The following is a 19,742-nucleotide window of genomic DNA, read 5'->3' as shown; positions in this document are numbered from 1 at the left end:
GAATTGATATGGCTCCTACTAGCTCAGCTCTTTTCATGGTTTCCATGGTAACATTAATCCTCATATTAAGGATCCTGGACCCACATGACTTTGAAATCCTTAGGAGAGTGAATGACTATTAGAAATCTAATCATGGTCACCCTATGAAAGCAATCAACATCTGTTATTTTCTGACTTTTTAACAAAAGCCATTCTGACTGGTGTGAGATAATATCTTATTTAGGGTTTAATTGGCATCTCTCTGATGATTAGTGATGTTGAAGATTTTTTCATATGCTTATTGGTCGCTTGTATATCTTCTTTTGAGGAGTGTCTATTCACATTCTTTGTCCTGTTTTTAATGTGTTTTTTTATTTTTTAATTTCTTGTTGACAAGTTTAAGTTCCTTATAGATTCTGGATATTATTCTTCTGTCAGATGCATAGTTTGCAAATATTTTCTCCCATTCTGGAAGTTATCTGCTTACTGTGTTGATTGTTTCTTTTTCTGTACAGAAGCTTTAATTTAATCAAGTCCCATTTGTCAATTTTTGTTTTTGTTGCATTTGTCATTGAGGTCTTGGTCATAAATTCTTTGCCTAAGCCAGTGTCCAGAAGAACTTTTCCTAGGTTTTCTTCTAGGATTTTTAGTAGTTTGAGGACTTACATTTAAGACTTTAATCCTCCTTGAGTTAATTTTTATTTATGGTGAAAGGTAGGGGTCCAAGTTCATTCCTCTATATATTGCTAGTCAGCTATCTCAGCAACATTTAATGAATAAGGTGTCCTTTCTCTGTTGCTTATTTTTGCCAACTTCGTCAAAAATCAGTTGGTTGTAGGTGTGCAGCTTTATTTCTGAGTTCTCTATTCGTTCCATTGATCTATGTGCCTTCATCTGTAACAGTATTATGCTGGTTGGGTTACTACAGTTTTGTAGTATATTTTGAAGTGAGGCAATGTAATGCCTTCAACTTTGTTCTTTTGGCTTAGGATTGCTTTGGCTATTCGGGCTCCTTTTTAGTTTCATATGAATTTTAGAATTGTTACACAATAGACCCATGTAACAAACCTGCACATGTAACCCCTGAATCTAAAGTAATTTAAAAAAGAAAGTAATCGAGAAACAGAGAAAGGGATCAGGAGCTTTTTGCACACTTGTCTTGTTTACAAAAAGGGAAATAAGATCATTTTCAGAAGACCTTCAGTTCTGATGTTACCTCACCCAGTGACTTACAGATCTGTCCTCTCTAACAACGATTCTCTCTGAATAGAAGTGATCTTAAGGATAGCAGAACATCACTGCTGCCACACAAACCGACCATTCACAGGCTAACTTTTGGTTCCACTTTGATGAAAATTCTCAGTTCTCAGTTTGCGCTATTCATTCCCTTGACTCTATTTTCACACGGGAATCATTGATAAGAATCTGTCAATCATGCTTCAACGTAGACAATAAAGTAAAAAAAACCAAAAAAACAAAAAAAACATAGAAACATCCTGTTTAAAAACTGGGAAAACAGTGTTCCTTATTCATCTTGCTGAAATTAATCTGCTAGGTTCCTGTCCTGTTGCTCAATCAGGAGAATCTTTGGTCAATGCTTAGCCAAACCAGATGAACAGTGGGTATGCTCTTTTGAAACCAGTAATTCTCATCAAGTAGGTGTTCTTTAATTACTAAGATTTTTCTGACAGAACCTGGCTAGTGGGGTTTCCAAAAGGAAAAATCCCAAGCATTTGGTTTTGTATGTTTTCTTATGTTCTTATATGTTATTTTAGACACATAGTATACCAGATGTAATCATTACTTCTGTATGCATAACACATCTTAAGGAATGAAATATTACAAATATCATTTAAGCGTCCTGTTCACATCCCACTCAATTCTTTTGTCTTTCCTCATAGAGATAGCTCTTGTTTTGTATTCAGTTTATATTACTTCCCACACATGTTTCTGCTTTTACTATATATTATATATAACTTAATAATGTATATTTCTACATATTTTATCCTTTTTGTAAATGGTATCACCCTGCAACATTTAAGGTGTTTCCAATTTTACTATATTTCTCAAGAAGCTTGACTTTTATAACACCTCTTTCATCATTTTAAGCAACCTTCCCCTTCCTTTTTAAAGGGGACAGCATTAGAAAATAAATGGTGAATTGCCCCCCTAAGCCTATGCCCAGTTTATAAAGAACATAACTGATATTTTGGCCAGTATAAGAAACTCTCCTGGCCAGGTGCGGTGACTCACATCTGTAATCCCAGCACTTTGGGAGGCTGAGGCAGGTGGATGACCTGAGGTCAGGAGTTTGAGACCAGCCTGACCAAAATGGTGAAACCCCGCCTCTTCTGAAAATACAAAAAATTAGCAGGGCATGGTGGCGGGTGTCTGTAATCCGAGCTACCCAGGAGGCTGGGGCAGGAGAATCGCTTGAACCTGGGAGGCGGAGGTTGCAGTGAACCGAGATCGGGCCATTTCACTCCAGTCTGGGCAACAAGAGCAAGACTCTATCTCAAAATAAATAAATAAGAATAAACTCTTCCTTTCAGTATCTATTTGGTTTCCCTACAAGTTGGAATAATTCATCTCAATGCTAATAATACTGCTCTGAAGGTGCATGCGGCTGACTTATTAATTCTATGTATTTTATGGTAGGCCTAAATGATAGCTCTGATGGGACCTTATTTAGAATTTCCGTGGTACTGGAAAACTGCTTTCACATGGACTATGGCTCCATAGATAGGTGATGAAATATTATTAAATTAATTAAATAACACAAACTAGTAGGAAATGGAGAAACAGCAAGAATGCCTGACTGCTTTGGTGGTCACCAACATAGTTTATATTATAGACAATGCATCTGGGGCCTGCCCACAGCCACAGTAAGGAGGTGAAATGAGTATAGAGAATCCAATTATTTTTTTTTTTCTCATAAAAACTCAAGTGTTAGATCATTGTGGAAGGGCTTGATTTGATATGACAGGGATTTCTGATAAATAGCATTGGTGACACGAATAGAATAAACCAGACCATGGAAGACTAGACTGATTATCTGATTTTAACGTTAGATTCATTTTTCTCAGCTTTGTGATGTAAGAAAAACTGAATTGAACTTTAAATATCCTTATACTTTTCTAATTTAGGATAGGAAAATTTCTCAATTATATAACATGGTTAATTAAAAACCAAAACCCTAAAACTTTTGTGTCACATGAAGACTTTATGAAATCTATACTACTATAGATTAGTAAAATCTATATTGTTTTTAAGGTGACTTCTGATTCTCCAACTGGAGCAATACCCCCAAATCCTTTGGTAATTTTGATCTTGAAAAGTGAATTCTAGTTTTCTCAAATCATAGGAAAAACTAGTACATTTAGACTTAGTATTATCATTGACCACTACATTAATTTTCATCACACTCAGTACTTGATACTTCATGCCCCCTATAAAACATTCTCACTTCACCTTTTGATTGCCATCATCAAGAGAGTACTACTGAGCTTTATTTTCAATAGCTTTTATAGCTAAAGTAATAGCCCAACTGTGTTTTCAAATAAATCTATTCACTGAGAGATTGATACAGGTTCCTAGAGAAGTCAACATATTTTGAGTTGTTGATGGTGAGTTTTCTTTCTTCAATTATGCTTGGCACGAAAAGGATCAATAGCCAATTTCTCTGTGACTGGTTCAAACACAAAACTCTATGTTAGCAAAAATTTTTAGCTATTGAAGCCTTCTAGTACTATGACATACACATGAATATGAAACCCTGCTTTCCAATTACATATAGGGCCAAGTATACAAATGTGTTATCAGCTAGAAACAATCTGGCTTCTTTCCAGGAAAAAGATACAGAAACATTTTTTTCTGTATTCAGAGAAAATAACTTTCAAATCTCTGATGTCTAATTCTACTTAAAAGCTCAGTTGCAGGAAAGCATATTCACGAAAGGTTACATGATGTGATAATTACATATTGCATACCTGTATTAAAATCTCATGTAATTCGTAAATATATACACCTACTATGTATCCATACAAAACTAAAAATTAATAAAATAGAGAATCTAAGAATCTGAAAACAATTGCTAGAGTACTTTAGACTTCTGCTCCAATATTTTTTCCTCTGATAGAATTGCTTTTCCTCAATGGCCCTTTAGCACTAAAGTTTTCTATTGCATGGAGCCACGTTGGTAGAAAAAAATAAACAAACATTCTTATTGTTTATTATAAGAATATTAATCAGCTTGTTATCACCTTTATGATCCTCCCATTTATTTTCTTCTGGCACTAAGTTCTAGCAAAAAGCTAACATACTACTAGTAAAGTTAAAATTATTTTAATTATTATTTTAATAATTTAGAAACTTTGGGTCTCATAAATATGTTTACCTCTTGGTTTTGTCTGTTAGGAAGCTTGGTGTCAATTTGTGACTTTATTGTTCCCTGTCCATTCCACCACCCATGAGACATTGTGGATATATTTCTATGCACTTTTTTCTTTATTATTTATCTACTATAATTTTCCTTTTCCTAGTTTTCCAATTTACTTAGGCTTGTCAAGTTGTGCCATATGTATCTCTTTAAGTCACCCTAAATAATTTTTCTGGAATTTTATATTAAATATAATTCAGATACTTTAAGATAAAACTGATAATATTTAGCTATAGTCAATGTACTTGAAATTATGCTTTGTTTGGATAAACTAAAGGTCAAATAATCACTTCATGAGTAATTGACATTTTTATGTATTTGAATATTTGAAACTAGATGTTCAAATATTTTCATACAAAAATAATGTTCTTAGGTCAATGCAACTGAGAGAAATTCAGCAGATATAAATTAAATTGTCTAAAATTTTTAAAAAATAATAAAAAAGAAATTGACTCTATATATTCAACTTTCTGCAGTCACATTCCAAATACTTGGAACGACTGGCAACTACGTTTAATGTACTGCATTTAAATGAATTTAATTTGGGCTGGGCGTGGTGGCTCAAGCCTGTAATCCCAGCACTTTGGGAGGCCGAGACGGGCGGATCACGAGGTCAGGAGATCAAGACCATCCTGGCTAACATGGTGAAACCTCGTCTCCACTAAAAAATACAAAAAACTAGCCGGGCGAGGTGGCGGACGCCTGTAGTCCCAGCTACTCAGGAGGCTGAGGCAGGAGAATGGCATAAACCCGGGAGGCGGAGCTTGCAGTGAGCTGAGATCCGGCCACTGCACTCCAGTCTGGGCGACAGAGCGACTCTGTCTCAAAAAAAAAAAAAAAAAAGAATTTAATTTTTTAGTTTTTTAAAATTTTACATTTATCTTTTGAAACAGCAATTGAAACTTATAGCTTGAATCAAGCTCTCCACCTACCAAGAAACCATGAGAAATGAGAATGTACTCAATAGTCATGGGGTTTCATATATGAGAGTTTGAATTTTATGCTAAATTATTAGAATGATTATCATAAATGTGACTGACTTAGATCTGCAGGGCGTATCTTTTTCTTTTATGTTTATTATTTTTAAAGAAATAATGAGCACCTTCCAAATAAATTGGTAAAAAAAAAAGTTCTGTAATTTAGATGCAAATGAATATACTTTTTATATGACAAGTAATAGATTTTAGAGTATGTCATTAACAGCTTAGTGTTTCAAAAGATCTAGATAGAGTGATAAATTATCTTTATTCTCCAAAGAAAGAAAATAAATTCCAGCTTTCTAAGCTTTGTTTTTTTTTACTAGATCTCAAATTAGCTCTGCTCCTTGACTTTATGAAAAATATTTTCCAGGTAGATTCAACAAGCAGACAATTCTCCAGACTATTCAAGCCTTCTATATGACAAGGATAACCTAGAAACCTTTGCAAAGTTCATTACCTTATAATATTTGAATGATTTCATGGGGAGGCTAATGCAAAAGTACCTCAAGTAATATGTTTGAATGATAAGAAAAAATAAGGCTAATGTGAGTTTTAACCTGTATATACTTTTTCTTGCTATAGTAATCTCATATACGATCCTGAATAACTATAATTCAACATCTTATCTAACATTAAATTTATTCTGAAAGAGAGGAAAAACAATTTAATTCACTATTATTTATGTGAAAATATTTTATGGAACAAAATATATTACTACTTGTTCTCTGAATCTACATAAAGACGGTTTTCAGTTTGGGTCTCATTTATATGATTGTAAGTTTTTACATAATGTACTGAAAATTTCCCAACTTTGAATCATCTGGATAGCCACATTGAATTAAAAATAAAGCACAAACTTCTTATACATCTAGTTAATTTGGTAACTTTAAAATATCAAGTGGGTGTAAATGGCCTAACACATTGGCAAATTTTGAGGTAAAACACGTTATCAGTATCAGCTATTTTCTTTATATCAACACACTTTCAAGTAATCTGGTAATGAATAAACTGTAAAAAAAGTATTAAGCTGTGAGTCTCTTCACTTAAGTTCTAAGCAGCATGAAATGACTGGCCATCAGAGAAAGGGCAAGAATTTAACAGCTAACAATTACAGGAGCCCCTCTGTCATTTGGTGATGGGAATGATAGCCCCTGCATAGACACCTCAAGATTCTTTCTGAAATGTGGCTTTGGCAATATGCTAATCTTGCAAGTCCTGTCTAGCCCAACTATCTTCAATCTCTGTGTCCTTGTCCTCTTCATGACTGTGGGATTCATTTGGGCAGTATCGTCTTAGGCAAGCCAGTATGTTATAGGATCTCATCTCTGGACCAATTTTCAGACTAATGGCCTATGTATTTTTTAAGGTCTTACTCATAATTTACTGAACTCTAAGGAAGATTTGGAGAGACTCTTGCTAAAGCTTACCATTGGTTTTATCATGGTCCTGAAAAGCACAGATGAATTTTTAAGAAAGAGAAAATGAAACAATATTTATAATGCTATTATTGCTACATGTTAATACTTCCTTACAAAATCATATTACTATGTGTTTTCACGCACGTTCAAAATAACCTTCGGTGATATAGGTTTTACCTTTCCCCAGGCAACTTCAGAATCCAAATTACTAGGCATTCCTTCAACTGCTGATCTCTTTGTCAATTCCATATCTGTAGCTGCCAGCCATTCTGTCAAGACATTCATTTCCTTTCGCATCTTACGGGACAGTTTTAAGCATTTCTCCAACTGTTGCTTTCTTTCTGTTACCTGAAAAGAAGTATAATAAAATGTAATTTGGTTTACTCTGTAATTCAAATTTAGTTATAACCACTTATTTGGAACTTTTATATGTCTTTTATTTAAAATAACTATTTTCTTACAGGTTTTAAAATAATATTTTATAAAATCATATATTCTGAATATTCAGAGTGAATAAAAATTGTCTAGGGCAGATGAGATCGTCTGTCCAAAAGAGAGGGTCTTGTATGTTGTCATGGTAGAAAAGAAAGCTATAAGAATTTTTCTCTAATATAAGATAATTTATGGCCAAAGTTTATGATAAATAAAATGATACAAGTCAAACTGAAGATAAAACTCATTTCTCACTGAAAACTTACTGTCATTTGTCAACAATATGGCAAGAAGGTTTACGATCCTCTATATATAAATGAGGCTTGCTCATGCTGGTAAGGAACCGAAATGAAGACAGAAGATTAATTCTCTCAAAAGGTAAAAGTATTTGTGTAATACCTAGAATTATCAATTGTATCCTCATTGCATCTTTAAAGTGTCTTACATCTGCTCATAAACAATACAGTGAATAGGTGACTTCCTCCTTAAACACAATTTTGCCATCCAATAGGAACAAAAAGATGAATGCGAAGACAATATTCATCCCCATTAATAGAAAAACTCATGACTTGATCCTGTACTCCTGTTCTCAGTGTTTGATACCAAGACCTCAAAAGCAAATTATCCATATTCTCACATAAGAAATAAACAAATTTGTATTTCTCTACCACCTTGTCAGATGTGCCTATATTTTGTTAATATTTTCAGTTGGTTGGTTTAATAAAAAGCCCAGCATCTCTTTCTACTAAATGCAGTCAAATCATCAACAAAAGCCAGGTAAATTACAATTTCTTAAAGGCAAATCTTCTTGCCTCACACATCTTTAGATGACTCCCCTATACTCCTGAAAGTTCCTTGAACAAAGAAAGGATTTGCTAAATATGCTTTATATATGGAATAAAGGAATGAATGAAGACTTGCAAATCATTAATTATAAGTTATAACTGGTAGAATTTACACATAAAGAGTTTAAACTCTTAAAAGTTGCTCCTGGTGCTTTTGTTTGTTTGTTTTTGTTGTTGTTGTTATGTGTTTTCACTATATATATTTTATATATATATTTGTTTTTTTTTAAACCCTTTTCTGTCATGAAGACTGGGAATCTGAACAGTAGATATAAATATTTGGCTCTGCAGAAACAGCATGATGGAATATAAGTATGTGAGGCTCTGCAATACCTAGTGGACTCACAACTTGAGTATGATTTTTGGCAGAACACCTCATTTTACTCTGTTAACACATCTATCAAATGGGATTATATACTTATTAATAGCACATAGGAATATTCTGAGGGTAAAACCAGACAACATTTTGAGAGAGCTTGACATATTGTAAGACCTCAATCCCTTCCTTTATTCTCCTTATTTACCTTTAGGGATGGTTCAATAAAAAACTGTGCCTGAATGTACAGAGCAAAAGCTTTATTTACATCTATTTTACTACCTTATAGGTAAATAAAACACGGACAAGATTTGGCATTTGTTGCCAAGAGATCTGAAAGGTAGAGTCCAGATTAATTTCAATTGTAATGGAATTGGTTAAAATACCACCACCAGCGTTTGTGCATCATGCCCTAGGCATAATAGGTACCACTGACTGATACATATATATACACAAATATATATATATATATCAGTCATATATACATACAAATATATATATGTGTGTGTGTGTGCGCGCGCGCAACCGAAACAAGAATCTAGCTATAAGCAAGAAAAACACCAAAGATGAAAATATGTATAAAGCATCTAAAATGCTACAATCAAAATAAATATTCTGGAACCCTGATAACAATTTCAATTCCAAATAACAAAATTTATTATTTTCTTTAGGAGAGGTGTGTGTACATTTAGAAAACATTTAGTTGCTGAGGCTGTAAATTCATTTATTTAAAACAGATTTTCCCTTCTATTTTTTTTCTTCTTTTATTTATTTATTTATTAGTATTATTATACTTTAAGTTCTAGGGTACATGTGCATAACATGCAGGCTTGTTACATATGTATACTTGTGCCATGTTGGTGTGCTGCACCCATCAACTCGTCAGCACCCATCAACTTGTCATTTACATCAGGTATAACTCCCAATGCAATCCCTCCCCCCTCCCCACTCCCCATGATAGGCCCCGGTGTGTGATGTTTTTTCCTAAGTAAAAGCATCTGCCCTTTTGACTGCAAGAATTTTATTTGTGTTGTAAGGGTGCATGGGGGGTGGGTGGGAGAAAATATACCTTACGGTGTGTTTCTATGCATATTTTTTCCTATGCACTACTGGTAGAAAAATGATTCCAGATTCAATATTTCAAAGAAATTCTATCTTCCCAGAGCTAATGCATTATTGATTTTTATTTATTTCATTTTGTTTATTTCCAGCTAAATACATTTTTAAAAAACAGGAAACACTGCCATCTTAAGGAAAATTGAGTTTTATACTTTGTGTGTGTATGCGGGGAATGGATACATTTAACAGAATGCCACCTGCAGTAAAATGTTTTAGTAGTCATTGTTTCAAGAAGTTAACAATGTATTTACGGGATGATATTAGTATTGCTATTTATGTATATTTCCATAAAAATCAGAGCATAGAGAAATAAAAAGGGATTATAAGTATTATTACATCAATGGTACTAGGTTTAATATCTCTTAATAAATTATATTTCTCTCCCCACTCATCACCATATAAGAATACAGTGAAAATGTAAGACAAGAAGAAATTACTCTTCAGGAATCAAATGGACCAGCCCCTTGATCTTGCACTCCCAGACTCCAGAACTTGGAGAAATCAATTTGTGTTGTTTAAGCCATCAGGTTTATTTTATTTTTTTATGGCAGCTGGAGTTGATTACTCCAAAAAGGTAATGCATACTGAATTGAGGCAGACAGAACCATATAAATTCTGAAGATGATTAAAACAGAAGGGTTCCTTCTTATATAAAAAGAATAATGTAATAAAATTCCCTTTGTTGCCTTTGCTTTTATCAGACAAAGCTACTGCTGTTGAAAATATTTTGAGTCAAAATGCAGACAATATTTTTACTCTCAGCCAAAGAATACAGGACTTACAGCATTTTTATAAGATGGTATTTATACATGATCCCTCAGTCATAAATGTTTCTAAATCAATATTTACTTCAAAAACAAATTTTTGGCCTATGTTTTTGCTGTTTTCTGTGATATTATGATTTCTTCATACACTTTTATTTTGCTTTAAGGATACTACTATGTGGCAAATGGTTAGAAGAAACACAAGCTCTCAAATATGTATTTCAGGAATAAATAGGGTTTTATATCATTATGAGAATCATTCATTTCTGAATAATAATCAACTCAGGGCACTATTATTCATCTAATGTCACTTTTATTGTTTTAAATTCTAATTGATTTAGCCTGTTATTTTATGCTAAATTTACTCTTGCAATGATTTTGTAAAACTTCCCTTGACAAATAAAAAGTCCACACACAACTCTATTTTTAAAAGTAAACTGAGAAACTCCCCTTTACCAAAATGTGTATTTTCTTAATTTAAAAAATATTCATCCATACATTATTTTAGTATAAAGTCACACAGGCCAAATTATAAACTGAAAATTTGTAATTTATAATGATAACATACATTTATTTTATTAATTTAAAATTTATAATTTATAATTATAAAAAGAATATGTTTCCAGAACTGAAGCTGTAGCATTACGATATTAGAGATTACCCAATCTCCAATACATTTGAGACTAGAGATTATTCAGCCCTTCATAATTTATGTTAAATATGAAATAATTGGCATCTATAAAAATTGATAAGCACTGGAATGAGATATCCAGTGCAGATACAACTTTTCTCTCTGTGGTGATCTTTAAAACAATGATACATATCTCTAGAGGATACAAAGGTATCTCATTCCAAAGGTACCCCAGTAGACCAAACAAGCAGTTGAAATGTATTTTATTTCAAGATTATCATAATGCTTTCCCATCAATTGAGTATCAGTGTTCCTTATTTTGTTTCCTTATTTTGTAACAAAGTAGGAGAATCTTTTGTTATAGGATGGCAACAAACTTGTTTAAAACATACCAAATATAAATTAGAGGGTTTTTAAAATATAAAAACAAGACTATCAACTAACAAAAATGGTTATTTTCAGATTTCAATTTAATTCTAAAATTTATTTTCTATGATAAGGAATTTGCAATTAATATCTTCAAGATATAACCTTCAATCTACTTTCAGGGTGAGATACAAGAAATATGCCTCTCCTTAGCTATTTCTCAAACATGGACATTTGTATTTCTGTCTAAGATGAGGTGACAGACAATTTTATCAGTGATGTTGTTCTATTCACTAAAGTTGAGAGCCTGACTTGTAAAAATGTAACTTTTTATCCTCCATGAAATTCAGTTCTTTCAGTCAGAATGAAATTAAAATGTTAGAAGTCCATTTTTGGAAATAGTAAGATATCCGTTTATGGAAAGACATCCTATATTCACGGGTTGAAATAAATAATATTGTTAAGATGTCTGTACCACTCAAAGCAATTTACAGACTCGATGCAACCCCTATTAAAATTCCAGTGACATTTTTGGCAGATGTAAAAGAAACAATCCTAAATTTCACTTTGAACAACAAAAGACCCAGAATAGCCAAAGCAATCTTAAGCCAAAAGAACAAAACTGGAGGTATCATAATTACCTGATTCAAAAGTATTCTATAATGCTCTAGTAATTAAAAGAGCAGGATAGTGGTATAAAAACAGACATATAGACCAAAGGAACAGAACAGAGAGCCCCAAAATAAATCCACATATTTATGATCAACTGATCAACCAAACTGCTAAGAACACACAATGAAAAAAGGACATTATCTTCGATAAATGGTTCTGAGAAATTAGATATCCAAATGCAGGAGAATGCAATTGGACATTTATCTCACACCATATAAAAAACCAATTCAAAATGGACTGAAGACTTAAAACCTGAACCTGTAAAATGATTTGAAGAAAACAGGTAAAAGCTTCCTGATAGTGGTCTGGTCAAACATTTTTTTTTTTTATCTGACTCCCAAAGCACAGGCAACAAGAGGAAAACTAGATGACTGTTATTGCAACAAACTAAAAAGCTTCTTCTCAGCAAAAGAAACAATCAACAGAGTGAAGAGACTACTTACTATCATAATTTTAAACTATCAAAGCTCTAAATTTATACAGAATATTTGAGTTGAGCGAAGTGAGATAACTATCCTAGACATCCCACAGTTTTGGAAAGAGGAGATGTAGGCATCTTGAATTAACAGTGAGATGGAGTGGGATCATGAGACTCTGATCAGGACAATGATACAAAAATAATTACAGAGCCATAGGTCTTAACTGGCTATCCATGCTATCTTATTAGCCAAGTGTGATAGATTTTGCAAGTCTTGGCCATATGGGGAAATAATTACCGTGTAATTTTTATACTTAATGTGGCCTATGTAGAATATGTTAACTACATTAGACCTACATATAAATCGATACAGTTTATAGTATTTACCAGTCTTCAAGTCATCACAAGTAGATTTATATAATGAAAATAAGGAGCAATTACAATAAAAACACCCTTTTACAACTATCTCATGGAGCCGGAAAAACCTCCCTGAACGTTACATATTTTTCAATCTGAAAAAGCAGAGCCGCAGAGCCTCAATGATTAATTATTGTTTCTTAATGAGAATTCCACATGGAAATATGTGCATATGTTCATCTTTGTGTGTGTGTGTGTGTGTGTATATATACATATATATATAGAGAGAGAGAGGGAGAGAGAGTTGTTTAGAATTTCTAAGACTCTAATCATACATAATTTACTTCCCCTTGCTTTACAATTTATAAGGAAAGTGGAAAGAAGTGTTTGTGGTCTCAGCATGCACACACCTTTGCTCCCAGCTCATTATAATGCAGTTTCAAAGCTGTTACTCTTTCATCGAGTTCTTTGGGATTTTCCGTCTGCTTTTTCTGTACAATCTGACGTCCAGTCTTTATCACCATTTCCACTTCAGACTTCACTTCACTCAGACTTTTATACAAGTTCTAAGTTTAAACATAAAACAAAACATAATAATCAGTAGAGTTAAAGTACTTCATAATATTATTAACAGAAAGAAATAGAGATTCCCTTAATTGCTAGTCCATGCTTACAATTTTAATAGAGTACCATTTTGTAGCAGTGGTCAATATCTAGCTTTTGCATTTTCTGTTGATTTAATATTTCTATTTTTAATTGTCTACACACATGGCAGATACGTGTAATTTGCAGCTATTCTTATTAAACTGAGAGTTAATCATATATGTGTGTCTTGTGAGATACATATATATATGTATTTAGTTCTTCAATGAACATAAATGTCAATTCTGAATTTTACATGACTTCTATTTTAAATGTTGGAGTTATATAATTCTAGCCATAAATTTGGATGAATTAATTCACTCATTCATCGGGTATTTATTGAGTGGTTACTATGAATCAGATAGTATCTGAACCACTGGGAAGTCAGTGGTGGCCAAAACGCACACATTCGCTGCTGTTTTCATGGTACTTACATATTAGTAAGGTAAAACAACTAAATTTCTAGATCATAATTTTAATACATATTGTATCATATATAACAAAGTGAGGTCATTTTCAATGTTAATTGAATTAGTCAAATTTGTTTTCTTCGAAGGGCTGATGAAAAACATAAACAGATATAAAAATATTATTTACAATTCACATGTACATCACAACTATAAAGCACACGCATACTGTTTCACAAAAATAGGTTGCTACAAAAAAAGCATCATAAGACAAGTGTCATAACTTTGGAAGATAGCTATGTGCACAATTATACCACCAATACCACTCCAACACCACTTGATGTCTTAATTTCGCTTTGTAACTATTTTCCTAGAAATATATGTGTTTGTATGTGTATGTCCATGTATTCAAATATATATGTGTGTGTATATATGTATACATATATATATAATAGTTTACATTATGTATCTCTGCTTTAATTTGTTTAGTCATAAATCTAAACTATCAGTACTTATTTTAGTATTACCAAAAAATAAACTTGCTAGTAGGTAATTGTTTTTATGGAATTAGAACAAAAATCAGGCTTATTTATTATTATTATTTTTTTCAGTTTAAAAGTAAGGTCTAAAACAAAACATTTTGTAAAGTCTGGGCAATTATCTGATTGTCACATGCCTATTTCCATATTAATCCTCTCTTCGGCAACTGATGTTAACATTCCTTTATTACTAATAATTATGATTTTTGTCTGAGCTTTCCAGATGATACTTTTTATTTCATTTTACTCTTGTCTTAGAAGATATAAAAATATCTGTGTATCTGGAAACACGGAAATTAATTATTATGTTGAAAATCAACTATGCTAATTTGGAATCAGAGATTTTTCTAAATTATTTACTCTCTGAACTTCAAAAAAATCTAAATGCTTTATTTTGATGATGACAGTTCCCTCAAGGTACTGTTAGCCATTAACATCATTTCATTCAATAGGCAAATAAAATATTTATAAACAAAGAGGAGAAATATTATTTATATTTGTGTTCATGCCAGTAAGACTTTTATAAATAGACAAACATTTCTTGAAGGCAAGACTATGATTATGGTATATACCACAAAGCATCTTAAATAATGAAAACACTAAACAGTGTAAGGATATTCTTATAAAAAAACTGCTTGAATTCGTCCTGACATTTAAACCAGAACCAGAAGCCAATTCAGCAAGTGCCTTGAGCAGTTTCCTTCATACTGACACAGGGCACAGTCATAGCTGGACACAGGTGAGATTGTTCTCAGCTCATATTTACTGGTAGATATATTTTATAAGGTAACATTAGAGATCTGTTTCTAGAAAAGAATCAAAAGTGCTCACTTTGCAAATATTAGTCATGAAAAATGTACTTGGGTCATTTATGTGGTTTTTTTTTTTTTTTGCAAAATTTAAGATGGGATATGTTCCCATATATTCCTATTCTTATTCATCTAATATCAATTAACTACTTTCTATCATTTCTAATCCAAGTTTCTTTCTGGGGGTGAGAATAATTAACATAATTATATCACAAAAAAATGAAGCTTGAGTTATGAAAATATATTATTGAATAAGAATACCTCATATTTTTCACGAACATGTATTTAAGATATTTGTTTAAAAGAAAAATATTTTCCCAGTCATGATGATATGACTACAATGTATTGAAGTAATCTGTTTTTCACTGATATTATGGAGTAGATGTAGAAACACTATTTAAAATACCAAGTACTAAATAGACTAGTTTTCTCTTTAATGTTAACAACATTCTGTGTTTTCATTTTATGCAACTTTCTACTCTAGTGGTCGATAGTACATGTAGAGTTATAATAATACTTATGTTACTCTAGTAGATGCAATCATACCTCAGCTTTATATTTTCAGAGGAATCACCTTAGTTGGTCAACTTCCAATAATAGCAACATAGGACACCGCTCAATATTACAAAGTTTAAATCAGATTTATGCTATAAGCTATTTGTACCTTTCCATGCCTTTTAATTCTGTGTTGTCTCGTGGCATTTCAGTGTATATCCAGTACTGGTGTTTAAAGGAAAGTTATTAAGGTTTGGAATAAGAGTACCTGAATTGGAATCTTGCTTTGCCATTCACCAGCTGTTTGTCCTTAAATTCTCTAAGGTAATCAGCCTTAAGAATTAAAGGTGGCTTCTGTATGCCATTTAGCTTACTTGGCATCCATTATTTATGCAGTTATTAGGATTATTACAAGTACTGTTGTTACTATTTTTACATTAATATATTTCCTTTCTAGATTTCCATTTAAAATATATTTAAAGAATCATACAAATTAAACACAAGCAACATCTTTTTACATTCTGCACAGTTCTTAGGAGAATTATAGATTCAAAAAAGACACACAGAATAGGCCACAATACATGTGCCAATTTTTGTTCTCAATCTTAAAATTATATAGTATAATTATTATGGTTATCTGAAAACAATTTTTTCTTATAAAAGAGCAGATACTTCTTAATGTGGAAAGTCAAGGGGTACCTGCATATTTGCCAACAGAAATACATACCACACAATGATTTAACTGTGACTGTACTACTTCCTGTTCCACACTCTTGGTTTCCAACGCAGGCAAGTGCATCTTCACTTCATCTAAAATCATCTTACTTTCTTGTAGACGCTGCTCAAAATTGGCTGGCTTCTGAAATAATCGAAACTTCATGGAGACATCTTGCAATTTTTTCTGTAAGGACAGTGTAACAGGGCACTGATTTAATTTTGCCTTTCAAACAATAACTGGTCACATTTTTATTAATAGTTTTGCCTTTATTTCTGAAGATATATAGAAAAATAAAAACAAAATAAAGCAATATTTTTCCATTCATCCAACATGAGAAAACCTACATTTGGGAGAATAATTCAACAGTTTTTTCTTAATGTTATAATAAATAAAAGGTAATTAATTAACCTATTTTATCTTTAAAATGTAGAAAGCAAAAAACTCATTGTTTAGACATCAAATTGTAGTTTTCAAATAATGTCCTCAAATCCAATCTTGCCAATAATCAAGTTGTCTAATATAGACTGGATTATGTTATAATGCCAAACAAAAACATGTTCCTTAGTTTTGGAAATGAAATATACCTGTGCAACATCAATCTGAGACAGGACTCTTTGGGCAGCCTCCTTCCCCTGGTTGTGTTTCTTCATTTCTTCTAAACTGATCTCATGACTTGTCAAATCAGATTGGATTTTCTGTTGGGAGGATAGCATTATTAGTTAACATGCTCTACAAAGAATAACTTTCCAAGAAGACGAAATTCAGAAACTCTCCTAAACCATCACTACCATGTAGCTTCCTTTAAAGCAACCATAAATTGGCCAAGAGTGGTGGTTCACGCCTGTAATCCTAGCACTCTGGGAGGCCGAGGCAGGTGGATCACCTAAATGGAATTATCGTAAATATTTTTTACTTTCATAAATTACCAAAAGTGAAATGATTCATTTCTTCCCTAGGGGATTATTATGAGAAAAGCAATAATCATTTTGAGTCAATAACAACTATTTCAGATATCATTTTCAATAGGCAATTTATATCTTATATGTAGAATTGATATGTTTTATCTTTGAAGTTACACTCAAATCTGACCAAAGACAAGATGTTAACCTGTAAGATTCAGCTAACTGTGACAGGGATGAGATATAATGAGAAAATTGCATGTGGAAAATACTCCTTAATCACGTTCTTTGTATTTTATTTTATTTCATTGTACAGGCAGGGTCTTGCTAGGTGACCCAGACTTGTCTCAAAATCCTGGCCTTAAGCAATTCTCCTGTCTCAGCCTCCCACAGTGCTGTGATTATGGGCGTGAGCCACCGTGCCTGGCCTTAGTGTTGTTTAGTCAGTCACCATGTGCCATATTTCAGTTAAATTTCAGGGAAGCTATGAATTTAATAAACGGAAGTTAAATGCCCCAAATGGGTATTGTTATTTCTCTGATAGATATTTGATGACTTCCTGCAGATACTGATTTTGAATTTTAGATAACTCTAAAACATTTCAATATTTATATATTTAATAAAGACATTTTTCAGCAAGTTCTACTGTAAAGTATATTCTGCATTTAACATACGAATTTCTGAGCCAGTTATAGGCATGGATCTCTGCAGCATGTGGATACCAAAACAATACATTTATTTATTTATTTCTGTCAAATTCATAAAAATCAGCTAGTGGTCAAGTCATTCTAATTTAAAATTCAGTTATTATTAGATTATTATAATTTAGAGAAGAAACTAAGTTATACCAGAGTGCCCATAACATTATCATGTGGATCATTTTGTATAATGCACATTAGTGTAAGTGAATTTACACCAATTGGAGTAAATTCTGATACATATCATTAGAAGATAACATCAGTTTTGCTTAGCAGTTTCCAGAGAGAACTATAGCCCTGAACTGAGTAATGAGAATTATACCAAGAAAATGGGCTAAGTGGTTAAGGAGCTGTTTATGCAAGGTTATAAATTCACAGATCTAACTTAATATTATTCCTTAGAATATTAATCCTAACAATTATAGAGGCAAATTAATTATGAATTACCTAAATGGTTAGAATTCTGCCTTAAAACAAATGAGAGAATACTCATATAAATGTATCTTATTTTATTACCATATACATGATCTTCTTTGGTTGAACAACTACCTTGTGTGAGAAATATTGATACATTCTGGGAACCTAGAATCTGGGAGTAGGGATCCATCTAGGTGCATGACATTATTTGTAGAGCAAGGAACATCACAGAATCTATAAAATTTGATAGAAGTATGCAGGGTGGAGTAATGCTCGGATGGAGGATGTCACAAGGGAGTTGATGTTAAAGTAGAACTTTGAATAATTAGTAAGCATTGCTGGGAGTAACAGATGCTTTAGAGGGGTTATGACCAGGGCCTTTCATCCTGGAAATGTTAATCCTCCTCAAAAAGATGGGCCAATAACAACCATGTCTGGGCCACATAATTCTGGACAACTCCATGTTATGGGTGATCAGAATGTGGAAAATGCTTGTGTCAAGAGAGAATCATCAGAATTTCTCTCAGAAAATTAGAATTGACAGAAGAAAGTCTGGTCAAACTGTGAGTGCTTGGAATTGTGTCACATATGCTAACAAATTGCGCTTCTGAAATCCCTAGTTTGCAGAGTGGATTGAGGAAGAGCAAAGGTCCATGCACAGAGAGAGAAGAAAGAAGTAGATGCATAGGGAGTAAGGTGGTAACAAAAATATTGATAGTTTCCAATAGCAGGCTGCAGTCTGTTTTTTTTTGTTTTGTTTTTTTTTTTTTTGTTTTTTTTTAAGATGGAGCATCGGTCTGTCACCCAGGCTGGAGTGCAATGGCACTATCTTGGCTCACTGCAACCTCTGCATCCTGGGTTCAAGTGATTCTCCTGCCTCAGCCTCCCAAGTAGCTGCGATTACAGGTGCCCACCACCATGCCCAGCTAATTTTTATACTTTTTAGCAGAGACGGGGTTTTACCATGTTGGTCAGGCTGATCTCAAATGCCTCACCTCAGGTGATCCACCCGCCTCAGCTTCCCAAAGTGCTAGGATTACAAGTGTGAGCCACCGCGCTCAGACTGTAGATAGCATTTTAGAAAGAGGGCTGCAATAATAGCGCCCACAGTACATGCTCCTCTTACCACTCCCTCATCAAGAGGTGACGTTTATTTCTTCAGCTTTTTAAATCTGGGTTGACTCTTTGACTGCTTTGACCAATAGAATATAGTCCAAGTGCCAGTTATGGCAAAAGTCCTTAAGTGGCCTGGTAGCTTCCACTTCTGTATTTTTTTTCTTTTTTTATTTATTAATTATTATTATTATACTTTAAGTTCTAGGGTACATGTGCATAACGTGCAGGTTTGTTACATATGTATACTTGTGCCTTGTTGGTGTGCTG

At 32.9% G+C, this 19,742-nt stretch overlaps 1 protein-coding gene across 1 annotated transcript in view; it reads right to left on the bottom strand.

The window, feature by feature from the left end:
- The window catches only part of LOC105555622 (dystrophin), a gene marked incomplete at its 3' end in the record, with an annotated part of 1,920,295 nt that overhangs the window by 1,064,262 nt on the left and 836,291 nt on the right, over positions 1 to 19,742 (bottom strand). Inside the window, exons 31-34 of the mRNA XM_012002637.1 lie at positions 16,930 to 17,040; positions 16,355 to 16,528; positions 13,146 to 13,301; positions 6,993 to 7,163 (exon numbers count right to left, since the gene is read on the bottom strand). Coding sequence (XP_011858027.1) covers positions 6,993 to 7,163; positions 13,146 to 13,301; positions 16,355 to 16,528; positions 16,930 to 17,040 — 612 coding nt within the window. The remainder of the gene's footprint in view (positions 1 to 6,992; positions 7,164 to 13,145; positions 13,302 to 16,354; positions 16,529 to 16,929; positions 17,041 to 19,742) is intronic.

The sequence above is a fragment of the Mandrillus leucophaeus genome, unplaced genomic scaffold (genome assembly GCF_000951045.1).
Source record: "Mandrillus leucophaeus isolate KB7577 unplaced genomic scaffold, Mleu.le_1.0 Scaffold692, whole genome shotgun sequence".
NCBI classification, from domain to species: domain Eukaryota; kingdom Metazoa; phylum Chordata; class Mammalia; order Primates; family Cercopithecidae; genus Mandrillus; species Mandrillus leucophaeus.
The sequence above is the reverse complement of the archived record's forward strand: the minus strand, read 5'-3'. Positions and strand labels throughout refer to the sequence as shown.